This window comes from Pristiophorus japonicus, chromosome 5 (assembly GCF_044704955.1).
Source record: "Pristiophorus japonicus isolate sPriJap1 chromosome 5, sPriJap1.hap1, whole genome shotgun sequence".
Lineage (NCBI taxonomy): Eukaryota > Metazoa > Chordata > Chondrichthyes > Pristiophoridae > Pristiophorus > Pristiophorus japonicus.
In genome coordinates this window covers 234,504,733-234,521,061 of record NC_091981.1, presented here as the reverse complement: position 1 = coordinate 234,521,061, position 16,329 = coordinate 234,504,733, and the positions used below count along the sequence as shown (strand labels likewise).

Here is a 16,329-nt window from a genome sequence, read left to right as displayed (position 1 = left end):
GGTGTCGCAGGAGCGAGGCGGGGGGGGGGGTGTCGCAGGAGCGATGGCGGGGGGGGGTGTCGCAGGAGCGATGGCGGGGGGGGGGGGGTGTCGCAGGAGCGATGGCGGGGGGGTGTCGCAGGAGCGATGGCGGGGGGGTGGGGGTGTCGCAGGAGCGATGGCGGGGGGGGGGGTGTCGCAGGAGCGATGGCGGGGGGGGGGTGTCGCAGGAGCGATGGGGGGGGGGGGGGTGTCGCAGGAGCGATGGCGGGGGGGGGGGTGTCGCAGGAGCGATGGCGGGGGGGGGGGTGTCGCAGGAGCGATGGCGGGGGGGGGTGTCGCAGGAGCGACGGGCGGGGGTGTCGCAGGAGCGATGGCGGGGGGGGGGTGTCGCAGGAGCGATGGCGGGGGGGGGGTGTCGCAGGAGCGATGGCGGGGGGGGGGTGTCGCAGGAGCGATGGCGGGGCGTGTCGCAGGAGCGATGGCGGGGGGGGGGGGTGTCGCAGGAGCGATGGCGGGGGGGGGGTGTCGCAGGAGCGATGGCGGGGGGGGGGGGTGTCGCAGGAGCGATGGCGGGGGGGGGTGTCGCAGGAGCGATGGCGGGGGGGGGTGTCGCAGGAGCGATGGCGGGGGGGGGGGTGTCGCAGGAGCGATGGCGGGGGGGGGGGTGTCGCAGGAGCGATGGCGGGGGGGGGGTGTCGCAGGAGCGATGGCGGGGGGGGGGGTGTCGCAGGAGCGATGGCGGGGGGGGGGTGTCGCAGGAGCGATGGCGGGGGGGGGGTGTCGCAGGAGCGATGGCGGGGGGGGGGTGTCGCAGGAGCGATCGCGGGGGGGGGGGGGTGTCGCAGGAGCGATGGCGGGGGGGGGGTGTCGCAGGAGCGATGGCGGGGGGGGGGTGTCGCAGGAGCGATGGCGGGGGGGGGGGGTGTCGCAGGAGCGATGGCGGGGCGTGTCGCAGGAGCGATGGCGGGGCGTGTCGCAGGAGCGATGGCGGGGGGGGGGTGTCGCAGGAGCGATGGCGGGGGGGGGGTGTCGCAGGAGCGATGGCGGGGAGGGTGTCGCAGGAGCGATGGCGCGGGGGCGTGTCGCAGGAGCGATGGCCGGGGGGGTGTCGCAGGAGCGATGGCTGGTGGGGTGTCGCAGGAGCGATGGCCGGGGGGTGTCGCAGGAGCGATGGCTGGTGGGGTGTCGCGGGGGCGGAGCTGGGGCGGCGCCGCCCTGTCTGTGGGACTGCAGGGTTTGGATGGATGAACCTACAAATTGACTGGGTTCTTGTGGACTAGTGTACCGTGCAGGACATGAGAACTTTTTGTTGGGCGTTGGGAGGTGCGGACGGGTGGGGTGACTGTCCCGTGGGTTGCTGGGACTGGGAGAGCAGTTCCTGCCTGCGTGGCTGTCCCGCGGATTGCTGGGGGAACCCGGCCAGTGTCCGGGTTCGTTGTCGGTTTCGGGTGGGGACGTGCAGGGCGGGAGAAGGGAAGCTTGTGACGGATACAGATGACTCAATACTGCGGAGACTCGGGCGGAGTATAAGAAGTGCAGGATGTTTTTGTGACTGGAAGTCTATCTACTCGCTATGAAGGCCAACGTGCCATTTTCATTCTTCACCACCTGCTGTACCTGCATGCCAACTTTCAGAGACTGATGTACCATGACACCCAGGTCTTGTTGCACCTCCCCTTTTCCTAATCTGTCACCATTCAGATAATATTCTGCCTTCCTGTTTTTGCCACCAAAGTGGATAACCTCACATTTATCTACATTATACTGCATTTGCCATGTATTTGCCCACTCACCTAACCTGTTCAAGTCACCCTGCAGCCTCTTAGCATCCTCCTCACAGCTCACACTGTCACCCAGCTTAGTGTTGTGTGCAAACTTGGAGATATTACATTCAATTTATTTGTCTAAATCATTAATGTATATTGTAAATAGCTGGGGTCCCAGCACTAAACCTTGCAGTACCCCACAAGTCACTGCCTGCCATTCTGAAAAGGACCGTTTATTCCTACTCTTTGCTTCCTGTCTGCCTGTCTCTATCCACATCCTCAAAAAATTCGAGAAGCTTTGTCAAGCATGATTTCCCTTTCATAAATCCATGCTGACTTTGACCGATCCTGTCACTGCTTTCCAAATGCGCTGCTATTACATCTTTAATAATTGATTCCAACATTTTCCACTACCGATGTCAGGCTAACCGGTCTATAATTCTTTGATTTCTCTCTCCCTCCATTTTTAAAAAGTGGGATTACATTAGCTCCCCTCCAACCCATAGGAACTGATCCAGAGTCTATAAAATTATGGAAAATTACCACCAATGCATCCACTATTTCTAGGGGTCACTTCCTTAAGTACTCTGGGATGCAGACTACCAGGCCCTGGGGATTTATATATAAAATTCTGACGAGATTGGACAGGTTAGATGCAGGAAGAATGTTCCCGATGTTGGGGAAGTCCAGAACCAGGTGTCACAGTCTAAGGATAAAGGATAATCCATTTTGGACCGCGATGAGGAGAAACTTCTTCATTTAGAGAGTTGTGAACCTGTGGAATTCTCTACCGCAGAAAGTTGTTGAGGCCAGTTAGTTAGATATATTCAAAAGGGAGTTAGATGTGGCCCTTACGGCTAAAAGGATCAAGGCGTATGGAAAGAAAACAGAAATGCGGTACTGAGGTGAATGATCAGCCATGATCATATTGAATGGCGGTGCAGGCTCAAAGGACCGAATGGCCTACTCCTGCACCTATTTTCTATGTTTCTATCTAACTAATAAAACTGACTGACAATATGTCATTGTATAATAATGACATGCATTGATATTTAATAACACCTAATAACTTGAAAGATATAAAGTTTTGATGCTAAATTTAATGCAACCTGATATCATTAAAATGGATGTTAAAAGAGTTGAAACTTCAATAATGGCAAAGGAGCTTTTAGATGGGAAAAGGAGAACATTTATTGTGACGGTAATTCTTCCTAATCTTACTTCTTCCCAATCCTGGGTGGCTAGCATCCATGGAACTGTCCCCCAGTAATCGGGGAAAAATCGATTTGCATTTGCACTGGGCAGCTTGCGTCCCAACAAACAGTGAGCTGTCTGGTGATAACATGGATCTATTGATGGTGGAAAAGAAAGTATTACACTTAATGGGTGTGTTGAACTCTGCTTTTATACGAAGACCCATAGAGAGCAAACTCTTAGATCTGGCTACCTATTCTGACACTGTAGGTGTAGGCTGATATTTTCATCTACGATGCCTCAATTCCTAGAATTGAGCCTTGTTTACATTGCGAAGTGCAGCCGAATGGAGGAATGAAGCCGAATTGTGTGCCTGTATTTGACTGCACTGCTGTAGTGGGTTGATTGATGAATATCTCTGGTTGTCCAAAGATACTTTTGCAATTATTTATTTTGTTTGGTATCAAAACTTTCAAGGAACCCATTATCAAACATTGCACCATTAAATTAAGGGTAGAATGTCTTTCCTTCTGCTATATTGTAGCTGCTCAGTATCTCTCGGATATTCGCCTCACCCCAAAAACTTTGCACCTCCTTAACTGTTCGTTCAGATTAAACTCGAAGATGTTCAACCCTATTGTTCTCTTCAAGCCTGAGCTTAGGCTGTACCCGAAGGTGTGCAACTGAAATGCACTCAAGTTTAGCTTCATTATTTTAGACTTGAATTTTCTCTATTTGTGCCCAGAGACACGCATAACCGTGGTGCAAATCAATTGCACAGCCTAAAAGATCATGTAAAACTATCCTTGATCTTTTATGGCCATCTGTTGATCACTCCACCTGAGCAGATCTCTACCCATTAAACTGGCTCTACCCCCAATTTACAGGGCCCCATAAACAGGTTTCCTGCAATTGCATTTGCTCAAAGGCTCCTAACATTACGACCAGATTTTCATGTGCAAAAGGAAAGTGATTTTCTGGTATTTTATTACAATTATTTTTTTTAAATATTATCCTCACTGAGACCTGCATTATATTTTCTCTTTCTTTTAATGCATTTTCTAGCATAAGTCACGTTAAAAATTGAAAAGCGTCCCTGATTGCAGGTTCTTCAAGCATGCTATGCCTAATCGCTAAAGTCATGGCCGCCAATGGTGGAGCGATTAAAATTGGGGATATGCAAGAAGCCAGAATTGGAGGAGCGCAGATATCTTGGAGGATTACAGGCTGGAGGAGGTTGTGGAAATAGGGAAGGGGCGAGGCCATGGAGAGATTTGAAAACCAGGATGAGAATTTTAAAATCGAGGCATTGCTCAACTGGGAGCCAATGTAGGTCAGCGAGCACAGGGGTGGTGGGTGAATGGGTCTCTGTGCGAGTTAGGATATGGGCAAAAGGGATTTGGATGAGTTCCAAGTTTATGGAGGGTGGAAGATGGGAAGCCGGACAGGAGTGCGTTCGAATAGTTAAGTCTAGAGGTAACAAAGGCATGGACAAGGGTTTCAGCAGCACGTAAGCTGAATTATTTACCATTTGAAGCCGCTTAGACCCCATGCTCTGGAATTCCCGCCCGAACGCCCCTTCTCTTCCCCACACAATCTCCCCTTCCTCCCTCCTCCTTAGACCCTCATTAAAATCCACTTCTTTGGCCAAGCTTTTGGCACCCTCTCTAATATCTCGTCATTTTGTTCTCAGTACCCATTTGTTCTATGTTGAAGGAACTGTAAACGGTAACGTAGTAGTCGTCGTAACTTGCTTATAAAACACTGATCAGTCTCAATGTCAAATTTCTTATTGTCCTGCAGGAAGAATGCATAATCCGATACAAACTATTGGCTGAACTGGTTATGAAGAGGAAGCAAGCTAAAAGCTGACTGAAAATGGTACCTACAAGCACTGGTCTCCCTCCAGAAGCAGTAATGCGCCATGAACAAATATATTGTGTGAACCTGGAGCCTAGTTGCTTATAACTTACCTCGGCTTTCTTTTTTGATAATGTCATGTGCCTTAGTTTAAAAAAAAAAGAATCAATGTGCTACCATCTCCCACCGAATAATCGGGTAGTTTCATATTTTGGAATCCCATTTTTTCATTAAGTGCCATGCACATCTGGATAGTTTAAAATTTGTTTATAAGAAACTCATTTTCTGTACTCAAGTTTCATGCTTGTCTTTATATATTGGTCATAAGTTTGTGTTCCTTTCCTTTGCAGATTGTTGATAGTTTGGTTTCTTGCATTTTTAACTGAAGTTATTTTATACATACTAATACAAAAAGGATGTTTTGAGATTATGTAAAATCCAACTGCAAATTAAGATCTTAATTGAGGGGTTTAGTTTGAACGGACTTTTTTCTGTTTTTGCTTTTTCATCCCCATCTCTCCTGAACCATGGCGTCTCATACAGTTCAACTCCAAGTGTAATAGCAACCCTTCAATACCTCGCCCAAATGGCCGTTCTTCATATGTGAGCCTAGCCCAAGTATTGATGTTCATCGTAGCTGAGTCGCGATCAGCCCTGTCTTGGTCAATATCCATATGTGCTTGTAGCATGAGTCTCTGGGTAGTGAGCAGGATCAGAAAACCAATTTCAGCCCTGGCTGGGATCAGCTAATACACTGCAGGCAGGTGATCTAAGTATGAACCTTTTTGTTTAGCTCAGTACCACACCATATGCTGTCCCTATCTACTAATCTTTGCGGAATTCTCTGTGGAATTTTTTTTTAATGCATGCACAAATCAATTGGTTTTACATCCTTGAGTTTGTAAAGTTTAAGAGGATCTGCCAGGGAGTTCTGTACAGTGCACTGTCTTTGCTTATTTTTTTTGCAATCTGTGCATTAGTAATAAGTTAATGTATGTCAAAGTTAGGATTTACTTAAGTGGAGTGAAGCTTTGTTTCTACAAGTTACCTGTGATGCTGGAACAGCACAGTGTAGAAACTTTCAATGGTATTTTTTCAAAAGTCTCAAACATTTGTCCAGTTGACACATGTGATGCATCTGTGGTTGTGATTAAATGTGTTTGAATTTTGGTTTATGCAGAAGCCTTTTACTAATATTTAGATATATTTTTTAAAATCAAGGTTTCATGCAGTCACACATTTGTATGCTGAAATCTACATGGAACGATCTAGTCTCAAATGAGTTATGATGACTTAAGATTCCAATCATTTGCTTACCACAGCACAACACAAGCATGTTTCAGCATGTAGTCTTCCTTTTGAATAACACATTTTTCCTACATACTATAATGTACAGTACATCTAAATCCCAGCCAGTTCAGTTGTAACATTTTCATCTGTTGCACATAGTGGAAACTGTTTCAAAAGCTGTTAATGCTTGACATAGCTTTTATCACCAGATATGTACTGGTATGAACCTGGTATAATTTTTATGCCTTTGGTGTAAACCCGCCTGATTAAATGTTACTCGTACAAAACCTCATCCATTTAGGCTGTATTTCCATTTTGGTTTTCAATTCCTCAATTATATTTAGATTTGCTGCCTTAATCTGAATCAGTGTATGAAACTGGTGAGGCTGCATTTGTGAAATTGCCATAATTACATCATCATTATCATAGGCAGTCCCTCGGAATCGAGGAAGACTTGCTTCCACTCTAACTTGCCCCTTCATTCTTTTAGTGATATGTTTATACCCCCTTGCTTCACTAACCAGTGGAAACTATCGGTTTACCTCCTTTAAAATCTTACATAATTTTGAAAACTTCTATTAGATCACCCCCTTAAACTTCTCTGTTCCAATGATTTTTTTTTCATAACTATAACCTCTCACTCCTAGTATGAATTCGAGAATCTTCAATATATTTTCTATGGCTCTAATATCCTTCCTATAATGAGCTGCCCAGCATTGCACACAATACTGTAATTACTATCACTATCCTCCTGCACTGTCACTACCCCCTTGAAAACTATCAACAACAACAACTTGTTTTAATATAGCGCCTTTAACTTGGTAAAATGTCCCAAGGCATTTCACAGGAGTGTTATAAGACAAAAAAAAGTTTGACACCGAGCCACAAGGAGAAATTAGAGCATCAACGTCTCAAAATACCCACTTTAAAGCAGTCCCTTCTCTTCAATTACCACCTTTGTCCCAAATTAAACCTAATCAGTGCCTTAATCAGATTCAACACTTCTGTGTTTGTAATATTCAGTGCCCCAATATATAAAACCCAGAATCTTCTTTACCTTTTTATGGTCTTTTTCATCTGACACTGCCACCTAAAGAACCTTTATCCCTACATCTCTATTCCTCCACTCTGTTAACAATCTTACCCTTTAGGATCTATTTGCTTTCACTTCTTTTTCCCAAAATGTACAACCGTCACATTTTCTGCGCATTGAATTTCATCTGCCCACTCTTCTAACCTATCAATGCCCTCATGCAATATTTTGCATTCTTCCTCACAATTTGTCATGCCACCTAATTTTATATCAGTGATTTTGGATGTTATTCCTCTTGTGCCTACGTTCAATTAATTTCTATAAATGTAAAGTGAAATAGGTTCGTTTGGCACCTTGGATGACCAGTTCCTGCATTTCTGACTGTAGGCCATGGTCAAGTCAATCTGAAGGTTTTCTATTTTCTACGTGAAGGTTTCTGTGGACATCGTCATTGTTTTCCCCTTTTTTCCCCATGAAAGATGTAAGTAGAATGAACAAAAATGATGCTGATGACTAAAACTCATATTTCTTAGACATCACAATAATGAGCAGTAACAGCAGGTCAGTGCTGTCGGAAAGGCGGACACCAGATTTGCAGCGTATTTAACGGAGAGGTGAGTGCATTGCAGGTCTTAGGAAAAGAAGGGAAAATTTAGGATGGGACAAATGGAATGGTTTTTAAGGTGCACATTTAGAGGAGCGATTGATGATGATTGAAGAAGATAGTGAATGTTGGTGACTTTGCATAGATTTGTTTTAGTACTGTAGCAGAGATGGAAATTGGACTGGAGTAATTCAGAGTTATGGCATTTGAGAGGGAACACCACATTCAAGGACTTTGGATAGGAAAGGCAGATTGGAAAGAGGTAGTAAATTGCAAAGACAGGGTCAGGATGGTTTTTGTTGAGTAGGTTGATGGTGGTTTGAAAGGGGGTGGGGGATCTGAAAGTATTATTTATCTTTGCTTACTAAACTTAATCACTATGCTGATGGTTTCATAAATGTCTGCAGTATTGCCCATAATGATCTTTCCTGATCACACTATACCACTGTTATATTTAACATATACTCCGTTATAATTTTGGGGTTCCTTTACTCTTTTTGTTACTATAGATATTTTTGACTACTCTTGCAGTTACTCTTACATTAGTCTTAATTTATTTTCATTGACTAGAAGTCTAGGCAAATTTGTAATTTCGGTCATGGCTTTAACATGTAATTCCCCTTGTGTTTGGAAGGCAGCAAAATAACACTAGGCTAGACTTTGACTTGGATTTTAAGCACCCAAAAAAATTATTAAATAGTAAAATGAAGCAACTGATAGCAATAACTCTATTTTTAACAGTAGTTATTAAGCTGTGCTTGCTGCTCAAATATATGAAATTAACAGTTTGCAATTGCTACACTAAAGTATAATGTAACTAATATTTTTACAATTGCACCATCTCAGGAAGCTATCTGGTTGATGTGGAAGTGTTGCTTTATGAGGGTGATAAGTGTGCTGATGCCTAGGGTGGGAAGGAAGAAAAAGGAGAGTTGTGCAGTGTTTTGCCTGTCCTGCTGAGGATATGGAACTTGTTGCAGCACTATTCTGCAGTCCTTGCATGAGGGAGTTGCCAGTCAGTACCAATGCCATTTCCCTCCAGGTGGCACAAGTGATAATTCTGGGTGACTTGGAGGCACCCTCACATGAGACAATTTAAGGCAGATTTTGAGGAAAACTTACTCATGCAAAGAGTGATCAAAGACATAAAGATAGATTTGCATTTGTATAGCTCATTTTGCAGAAACATCCTAAATCACACACACACTGAATTATTTTGAGTTGCAGTCACTGTTATGTAGATACTCAATTTGGCTTTCAAGGTTGGGAGTTAATCTTCAGAGTAAGATATAGTTAAATGTGATTGGGAAATGTGTGTGTTTTTAAAAAAAAATTGTGCATCAGTCAATGAGCTAAGAATAGCTGTCCTTATCTGTATTGATGTAGTGGCACTTCAAATTCATCATTCACTAAAACTGCCATTGCAAAAACTATTTTCTCATTCTTTGAAAAAACCAACCACCTATCAAAAAAACTGAAAGAAATTACATATTCCTTCAAGTTGCTCCTTCACTAGATACCCGTATTATTTAAATGCTGTGTTTTAAAGCAGAGTGTATTCATGCAAGTTAAAAATGGAACTGAGACAATAGGCAGTTATGATGCTAATGAATTAGCATCATTGATCTATCCTCATTGATTACAAATAAAAAGTATTTTGTTAACTTGTCTCAATAATTGGTAAATACCCCGAACTGAGGGAGGTTTTTCAAATGGTATGCTTCAAAGGCAGTCATCTTTTTAAAAGAAAGTTGCAAGGACTTTTCAGAAACTGAAAGATCAGAAATGCTGGAGGAACAGTTAGAATTTATCTAAGTCAATTAAGACAACACACTGGAAGCATGATGTGTTTTATTTTGCATCATTACATGATGATAAATGGTACTATTTGGATTAATTGAGTTGATCATAAACTGCCATTCTGTATGTTCATCTTACTGTAAAATAAAGCGCTTATCGATTTACAAGTTTTGTTTGTGTTTGCTCAGTCCACCTTCAGAGACATTGAAGAAGCATGCTGGTGAAAGGCATGAGCCCAGATCACAGATGCTATTGTACATACAGGTTTTGCGTCGTGTGAGTCAACTCCTAAAGTAAACTGCTTAGACTGATGCCAATGAACCCAAGAAGGTATCATGATTGGCCTGAATTTGTAATGAACCCTAAAATTAAATTTATAAGACTACATAAATTACTTTAGGATAAATATCACTCAGCTTGCTCATAAAGAAACCCACTCCATGTTAGAAATGCTAGCAACATGGACTTGATTTCTACTCTGATCCCAGTTTCCTTGCATCTCCAACAATGGCTTCTCTTCCCACCTTGCACTATTGCAGGGCCATGGAGGGTAAACGAGGATGAGAATTTTGAAATCGAGGCGTTGCTTAACTGGGAGCCAATGTAGGTCAGCGAGCACAGGAGTGAAGGGTGAGCGCGACTTGGTGCGAGTTAGGACACGGGCTTCCGAGTTTTGGATGACCCCAAGTTTACGTAAGGTAGAATGTGGGAGGCCAGTCAGGAGTGTGTTGAACTAGAGGTCCAGAGGTAACAAAGGCATGGATGAGGGTTTTAGCAGCAGATGGGCTGAGGCAGGGGCGGAGACGGGCTGTGTCACGGAGGTGGAAATAGGTGGTTTTAGTTATGCCGTGAATATGTGGACGGAAGCTCATTTCAGGGTCAAATATGACACCTAGGTTGCGAACAGTTTGGGTCACCTTCAGACAGATGCTAGGGTGAGGGATGGAGTTGGTGACTAAGAAACTCAGTTTGTGGTGGGGACCAAAGATGATGGCTTCAGTCTTCCCAATATTTAATTGGATGTAGGACAAGCAGTCTGATAATTTAGAGACTATGGAGGGGTCGAGAGAAGTGGTGGTGAGGTAGAGCTGGGTGTCATCAGTGTACATGTGTAAACTGACGCCGTGTTTTTCAATGAAAACCACCGCCCCTGACTTCCAGTGTTCACTTGGCTGTCCTCCCATTCTCCATAAATTTCAGCTCATCCAAAAGACTGCTACCTATATCCTATCCCGCTCACTCATCTGCCTTGTCTACATTTACTCCCGGTCCCCAAAACATCCAATTTAAAATTCTCACACTCATGTTTAAATCTCTTCATGGTTTTTCATGGTGGCTGTAACTTCAGACATCTGATGTCATTCTAGTATTCCCTCTGCTATATCCCTCTGCCTCTCCTCCTTTAAGGTTGCCCATAAAACCAAGCTCCAGGCCACCCCTTCTAATATCTCCTTTTCACAGGCGCCAATTTCTACCTGATTATGCCTCCGTAAAGTACCTTGGGATGTTTTTTGATGTGATAGGCACTGTAGTGCAGGTTATTTTTGTTATTGAGATGTACAGAAGCAAAAGGTTCTACCCTGAGCAAAGTCATGATTCAGGAAAAATGACAAAGTATTGCACAACTCTGGCTTTAAGCATGAAAGATGTCTGATATCGGAAAGGCTGATAGTAATATTGAGCTTTTCCATTTTTTCCATTAAGTTTCGCTATAGAAGATGTAAATCATATTCTAACAAAGTAAAGCAAGAACCTGCATTCATATAGTGTCACAACCGTGGGACATCCCAAAGTGCTTCACAGACAATTTGCCCACAAACAGTAATGAGATAAATGACCAGATAATTTGTTTAGTGCTGTTGGTTGAGGGATGAACATTCATCGGGGGAGATCTCCCCTGCTCTTCTTTGATAACTGCCATGGGATCTTTTGTGTCCACCTGAGAGGACAGACGGTCTCCATTTAATGTCTCAGCCAAAAGGTGGTGCCTCTGACAATGCAGCACTGAATTAGCAGGCAACCTTGATTATGTGCTCGGGTGTCTGGAGTGGGGCTTGAAACCATGACCACCTGACTCGGGCAGAGTGTTACCACTAAGCCAAGTCTGACACCTTAACATACCTAAACAAGATAAGTACTGTAATATAGAAAATAGGTGCAGGAGTAGGCCATTCGAGCCTGCACCGCCATTCAATGAGTTCATGGTTGAACATGCAACTTTAGTACCCCATTCCTGCTTTCTCGCCATACCCCTTGATCCCCCTAGTAGTAAGGACTACATCTAACTCCTTTTTGAATATATTTAGTGAATTGGCCTCAACAACTTTCTGTGGTAGAGAATTCCACCGGTTCACCACTCTCTGGGTGAAGAAGTTTCTCCTCATCTCGGTCCTAAATGGCTTACCCCTTATCCTTAGACTGTGACCCCTGGTTCTGGACTTCCCCAACATTGGGAACATTCTTCCTGTATCTAACCTGTCTAAACCCGTCAGAATTTTAAATGTTTCTATGAGATCCTCTCTCATTCTTCTGAACTCCAGTGAATACAAGCCCAGTTGATCCAGTCTTTCTTGATATGTCAGTCCCGCCATCCCGGGAATCAGTCTGGTAAACCTTCGATGCACTCCCTCAATAGCAAGAATGTCCTTCCTCAAGTTAGGAGACCAAAACTGTACACAATACTCCAGGTGTGGCCTCACCAAGGCCCTGTACAACTGTAGCAACACCTCCCTGCCCCTGTACTCAAATCCCCTTGCTATGAAGGCCAACATGCCATTTGTTTTCTTAACCGCCTGCTGTACCTGCATGCCAACCTTCAATGATTGATGTACCATGACACCCAGGTCTCGTTGCACCTCCCCTTTTCCTAATCTGTCACCATTCAGATAATAGTCTGTCTCTCTGTTTTTACCACCAAAGTGGATAACCTCACATTTATCCACATTATACTTCATCTGCCATGCATTTGCCCACTCACCTAACCTATCCAAGTCGCTCTGCAGCCTCATAGCATCCTCCTCGCAGCTCTCACTGCCACCCAACTTGGTGGCATCCGCAAATTTGGGGATACTACATTTAATCCCCTCGTCCAAATCATTAATGTACAATGTAAACAGCTGGGGCCCCCAGCACAGAACCTTGCGGTACCCCACTAGTCACTGCCTGCCATTCTGAAAAGTATCCATTTACTCCTACTCTTTGCTTCCTGTCTGCCAACCAGTTCTCAATCCACGTCAGCACACTACCCCTAATCCCATGTGCTTTAACTTTGCACATTAATCTCTTGTGTGGGACCTTGTCGAAAGCCTTCTGAAAGTCCAAATATACCACATCAACTGGTTCTCCCTTGTCCACTCTACTGGAAACATCCTCAAAAAATTCCAGAAGCTTTGTCAAGCATGATTTCCCTTTCACAAATCCATGCTGACTTGGACCTATCATGTCATCTCTTTTCAAATTCGCTGCTATGACATCCTTAATATTGATTCCATCATTTTACCCACTACTGAGGTCAGGCTGACCGGTCTATAATTCCCTGTTTTCTCTCTCCTTTTTTAAAAAGTGGGGTTACATTGGCTACCCTCCACTCCATAGGAACTGATCCAGAGGCATATGAGTTAATGAAACAAAGTACTATGCTCAGAACTAAATTGTCTAATAAACAGGAGCAGTTGAATCTGGGATGCATCAGCAAATACTAAAACAAGTAAGAGTAGAGGGGACTGCGACAGAAATTGTGCAAAGCTCCGTACATATGGCGTTGCATAACAAAACTGGAATGTACAGGGCAGAAAAATAACCTTGAATTAAGGGATTGACTTCTACAGTGGCAGCATGAGAGTTTAATATAAATGAAGCAATCTAAATTATATTTAAATGATAGTAAAATCTGAGTCACCGCAACCACAGGGTGTCCCAATTTCCAGTTTGTAACTTTGGTAGAAAATTATCAGAAACCTGAAGGAACAGTGTAAATTGCTGTTTCTGCCAAGGTTACAGTAGTGATTAGAAGTACTGCCGCATAAATTCCAAGCGTTTGTCTAATGAACTTTTAATTTTTTTTGAGAAACTTTAATGAATCATCATAGGTGGTCCCTCGAAACGAGGATGACATGCTTCCAAGCCAAAAAGGGACGAGTTCACAGGTATTTCAATGAAGGATCCGAACTACATCCTTCGGGTAGAAGATGCCTGTGCGTGAATTTTTTTAATGTGGGGTGGCTGTTGCACACCAGCCACCACACGGGCTTGACAGAGTTAGGTTTTGGTCCAGTGACAAGGATTAACCAAGATGACTGGAGACCTGCTCTGCTGCACGGGCCTAATGCGCGCGCACATCGCAGTGTGGGCTGACCCGTGCTGCCCCTAGCCCCGAACTCACGCTTCCCCTGGGCCCCGATCACATCCCTCCACAGTCTCTCGCCGCTCCTTCGCCCCGACCTTATTGCTCCTGCTGTATCTGCCCACGCTCCAATCACCGACCTGGATCTTGATGACGGTCACTCTTCACAGCCATCACCCTCCTGCACCAGCTCGTGCTGTACCTTGAAGTGGTATGCCTCCACGCTGCCCATGGCCACTACTCGCCGCCCCTTTTATGGCCCCGACCTGCCGCTGATGTTCCCTCGCAGGTCAGGGCCTCCGTTAATGAATACGGGTGTAGTGAATGTTTACATTGACTCAGAAAATAATTACATGGGGTTAACTCAGGGGATGTAGCTACTACACAAGCTTATATGATACAAGATGAAGCTGTAAATTGGATTATTAATTTGTTAGATAATAAGCAACAAAGGACAGTTATTCATGATAATAGTCCTAATTAGGTACTTGGGACCAGAAGTCCCGATGGATCAACCCTGGGATCCTGACAGTTCATAATGTTAATTATCTTGACAAAGGTATTCAGAGCAGAGGATCTGTTACAAAAAGTTTGTGGATGACAGCAGGATATGCCAAGAATTACATAATTCAGCCACTTAACTGGGTGAGGTGTAATAAATAAACATTTAATAATGAGAAATGCAACATATTGGGTCACTGGTTCTTGTCTTGATGCAGATCTAGTTAAGTATGATTGGGATGGTTAAAGCAACTTTTATACTGCCAATTGCTTCGGTTTGATTTTCCAAGACGGGTAACTCGCTCCCAATGCATACGCTTTCTGGAGTGCATAAGGGATGGTTTTTTAGACCAATATGTCGAGGAACCAACTAGGGGGGAGGCCATCTTAGACTGGGTGTTATGTAATGAGAAAGGATTAATTAGCAATCTCGTTGTGCGAGGCCCCTTGGGGAAGAGTGACCATAATATGGTGGAATTCTGCATTAGGATGGAGAATGAAACAGTTAATTCAGAGACCATGGTCCAGAACTTAAAGAAGGCTAACTTTGAAGGTATGAGGCGTGAATTGGCTGAGATGGATTGGCGAATGATACTTAAGGGGTTGACTGTGGATGGGCAATGGCAGACATTTAGAGACCGCATGGATGAACTACAACAATTGTACATTCCTGTCTGGCATAGAAATAAAAAAGGGAAGGTGGCTCAACCGTGGCTATCAAGGGAAATCAGGGATAGTATTAAAGCCAAGGAAGTGGCATACAAATTGGCCAGAAATAGCAGCGAACCTGGGGACTGGGAGAAATTTAGAACTCAGCAGAGGAGGACAAAGGGTTTGATTAGGGCAGGGAAAATGGAGTATGAGAAGAAGCTTGCAGGGAACATTAAGACGGATTGCAAAAGTTTCTATAGATATGTAAAGAGAAAAAGGTTAGTAAAGACAAACGTAGGTCCCCTGCAGTCAGAATCAGGGGAAGTCATAACGGGGAACAAAGAAATGGCGGACCAATTGAACAAGTACTTTGGTTCGGTATTCACGAAGGAGGACACGAACAACCTTCCGGTTATAAAAGGGGTCGGGGGGTCTAGTAAGGAGGAGGAACTGAGGGAAATCCTTATTAGCCGGGAAATTGTGTTGGGGAAATTGATGGGATTGAAGGCCGATAAATCCCCAGGGCCTGATGGACTGCATCCCAGAGTACTTAAGGAGGTGGCCTTGGAAATAGTGGATGCGTTGACAGTCATTTTCCAACATTCCATTGACTCTGGATCAGTTCCTATGGAGTGGAGGGTAGCCAATGTAACCCCACTTTTTAAAAAAGGAGGGAGAGAGAAAACAGGGAATTATAGACCGGTCAGCCTGACATCGGTAGTGGGTAAAATGATGGAATCAATTATTAAGGATGTCATAGCAGTGCATTTGGAAAGAGGTGACATGATAGGTCCAAGTCAGCATGGATTTGTGAAAGGGAAATCATGCTTGACAAATCTTCTGGAATTTTTTGAGGATGTTTCCAGTAGAGTGGATAAGGGAGAACCAGTTGATGTGGTATATTTGGACTTTCAGAAGGCGTTCGACAAGGTCCCACACAAGAGATTGATGTGCAAAGTTAGAGCACATGGGATTGGGGGTAGTGTACTGACATGGATTGAGAACTGGTTGTCAGACAGGAAGCAAAGAGTAGGAGTAAATGGGTACTTTTCAGAATGGCAGGCAGTGACTAGTGGGGTACCGCAAGGTTCTGTGCTGGGGCCCCAGCTGTTTACACTGTACATTAATGATTTAGATGAGGGGATTAAATGTAGTATCTCCAAATTTGCGGATGACACTAAGTTGGGTGGCAGTGTGAGCTGCGAGGAGGATGCTGTGAGGCTGCAGAGCGACTTGGATAGGTTAGGTGAGTGGGCAAATGCATGGCAGATGAAGTATAATGTGGATAAATGTGAGGTTATCCACT

At 44.3% G+C, this 16,329-nt stretch overlaps 1 protein-coding gene across 2 annotated transcripts in view; it reads left to right on the top strand.

Moving 5' to 3' along the window:
• The window catches only part of dnajc1 (DnaJ (Hsp40) homolog, subfamily C, member 1), a 345,901-nt gene extending 336,225 nt beyond the window's left edge, over positions 1-9,676 (top strand). For both annotated transcript variants that reach the window (XM_070881402.1, XM_070881401.1), the window contains one exon: positions 4,746-9,676. In XM_070881402.1, the coding sequence (XP_070737503.1) occupies positions 4,746-4,814 (69 nt within the window). In that variant the 3' untranslated portion in view covers positions 4,815-9,676. The remainder of the gene's footprint in view (positions 1-4,745) is intronic.
• Positions 9,677-16,329: the final 6,653 nt, after the last annotated feature.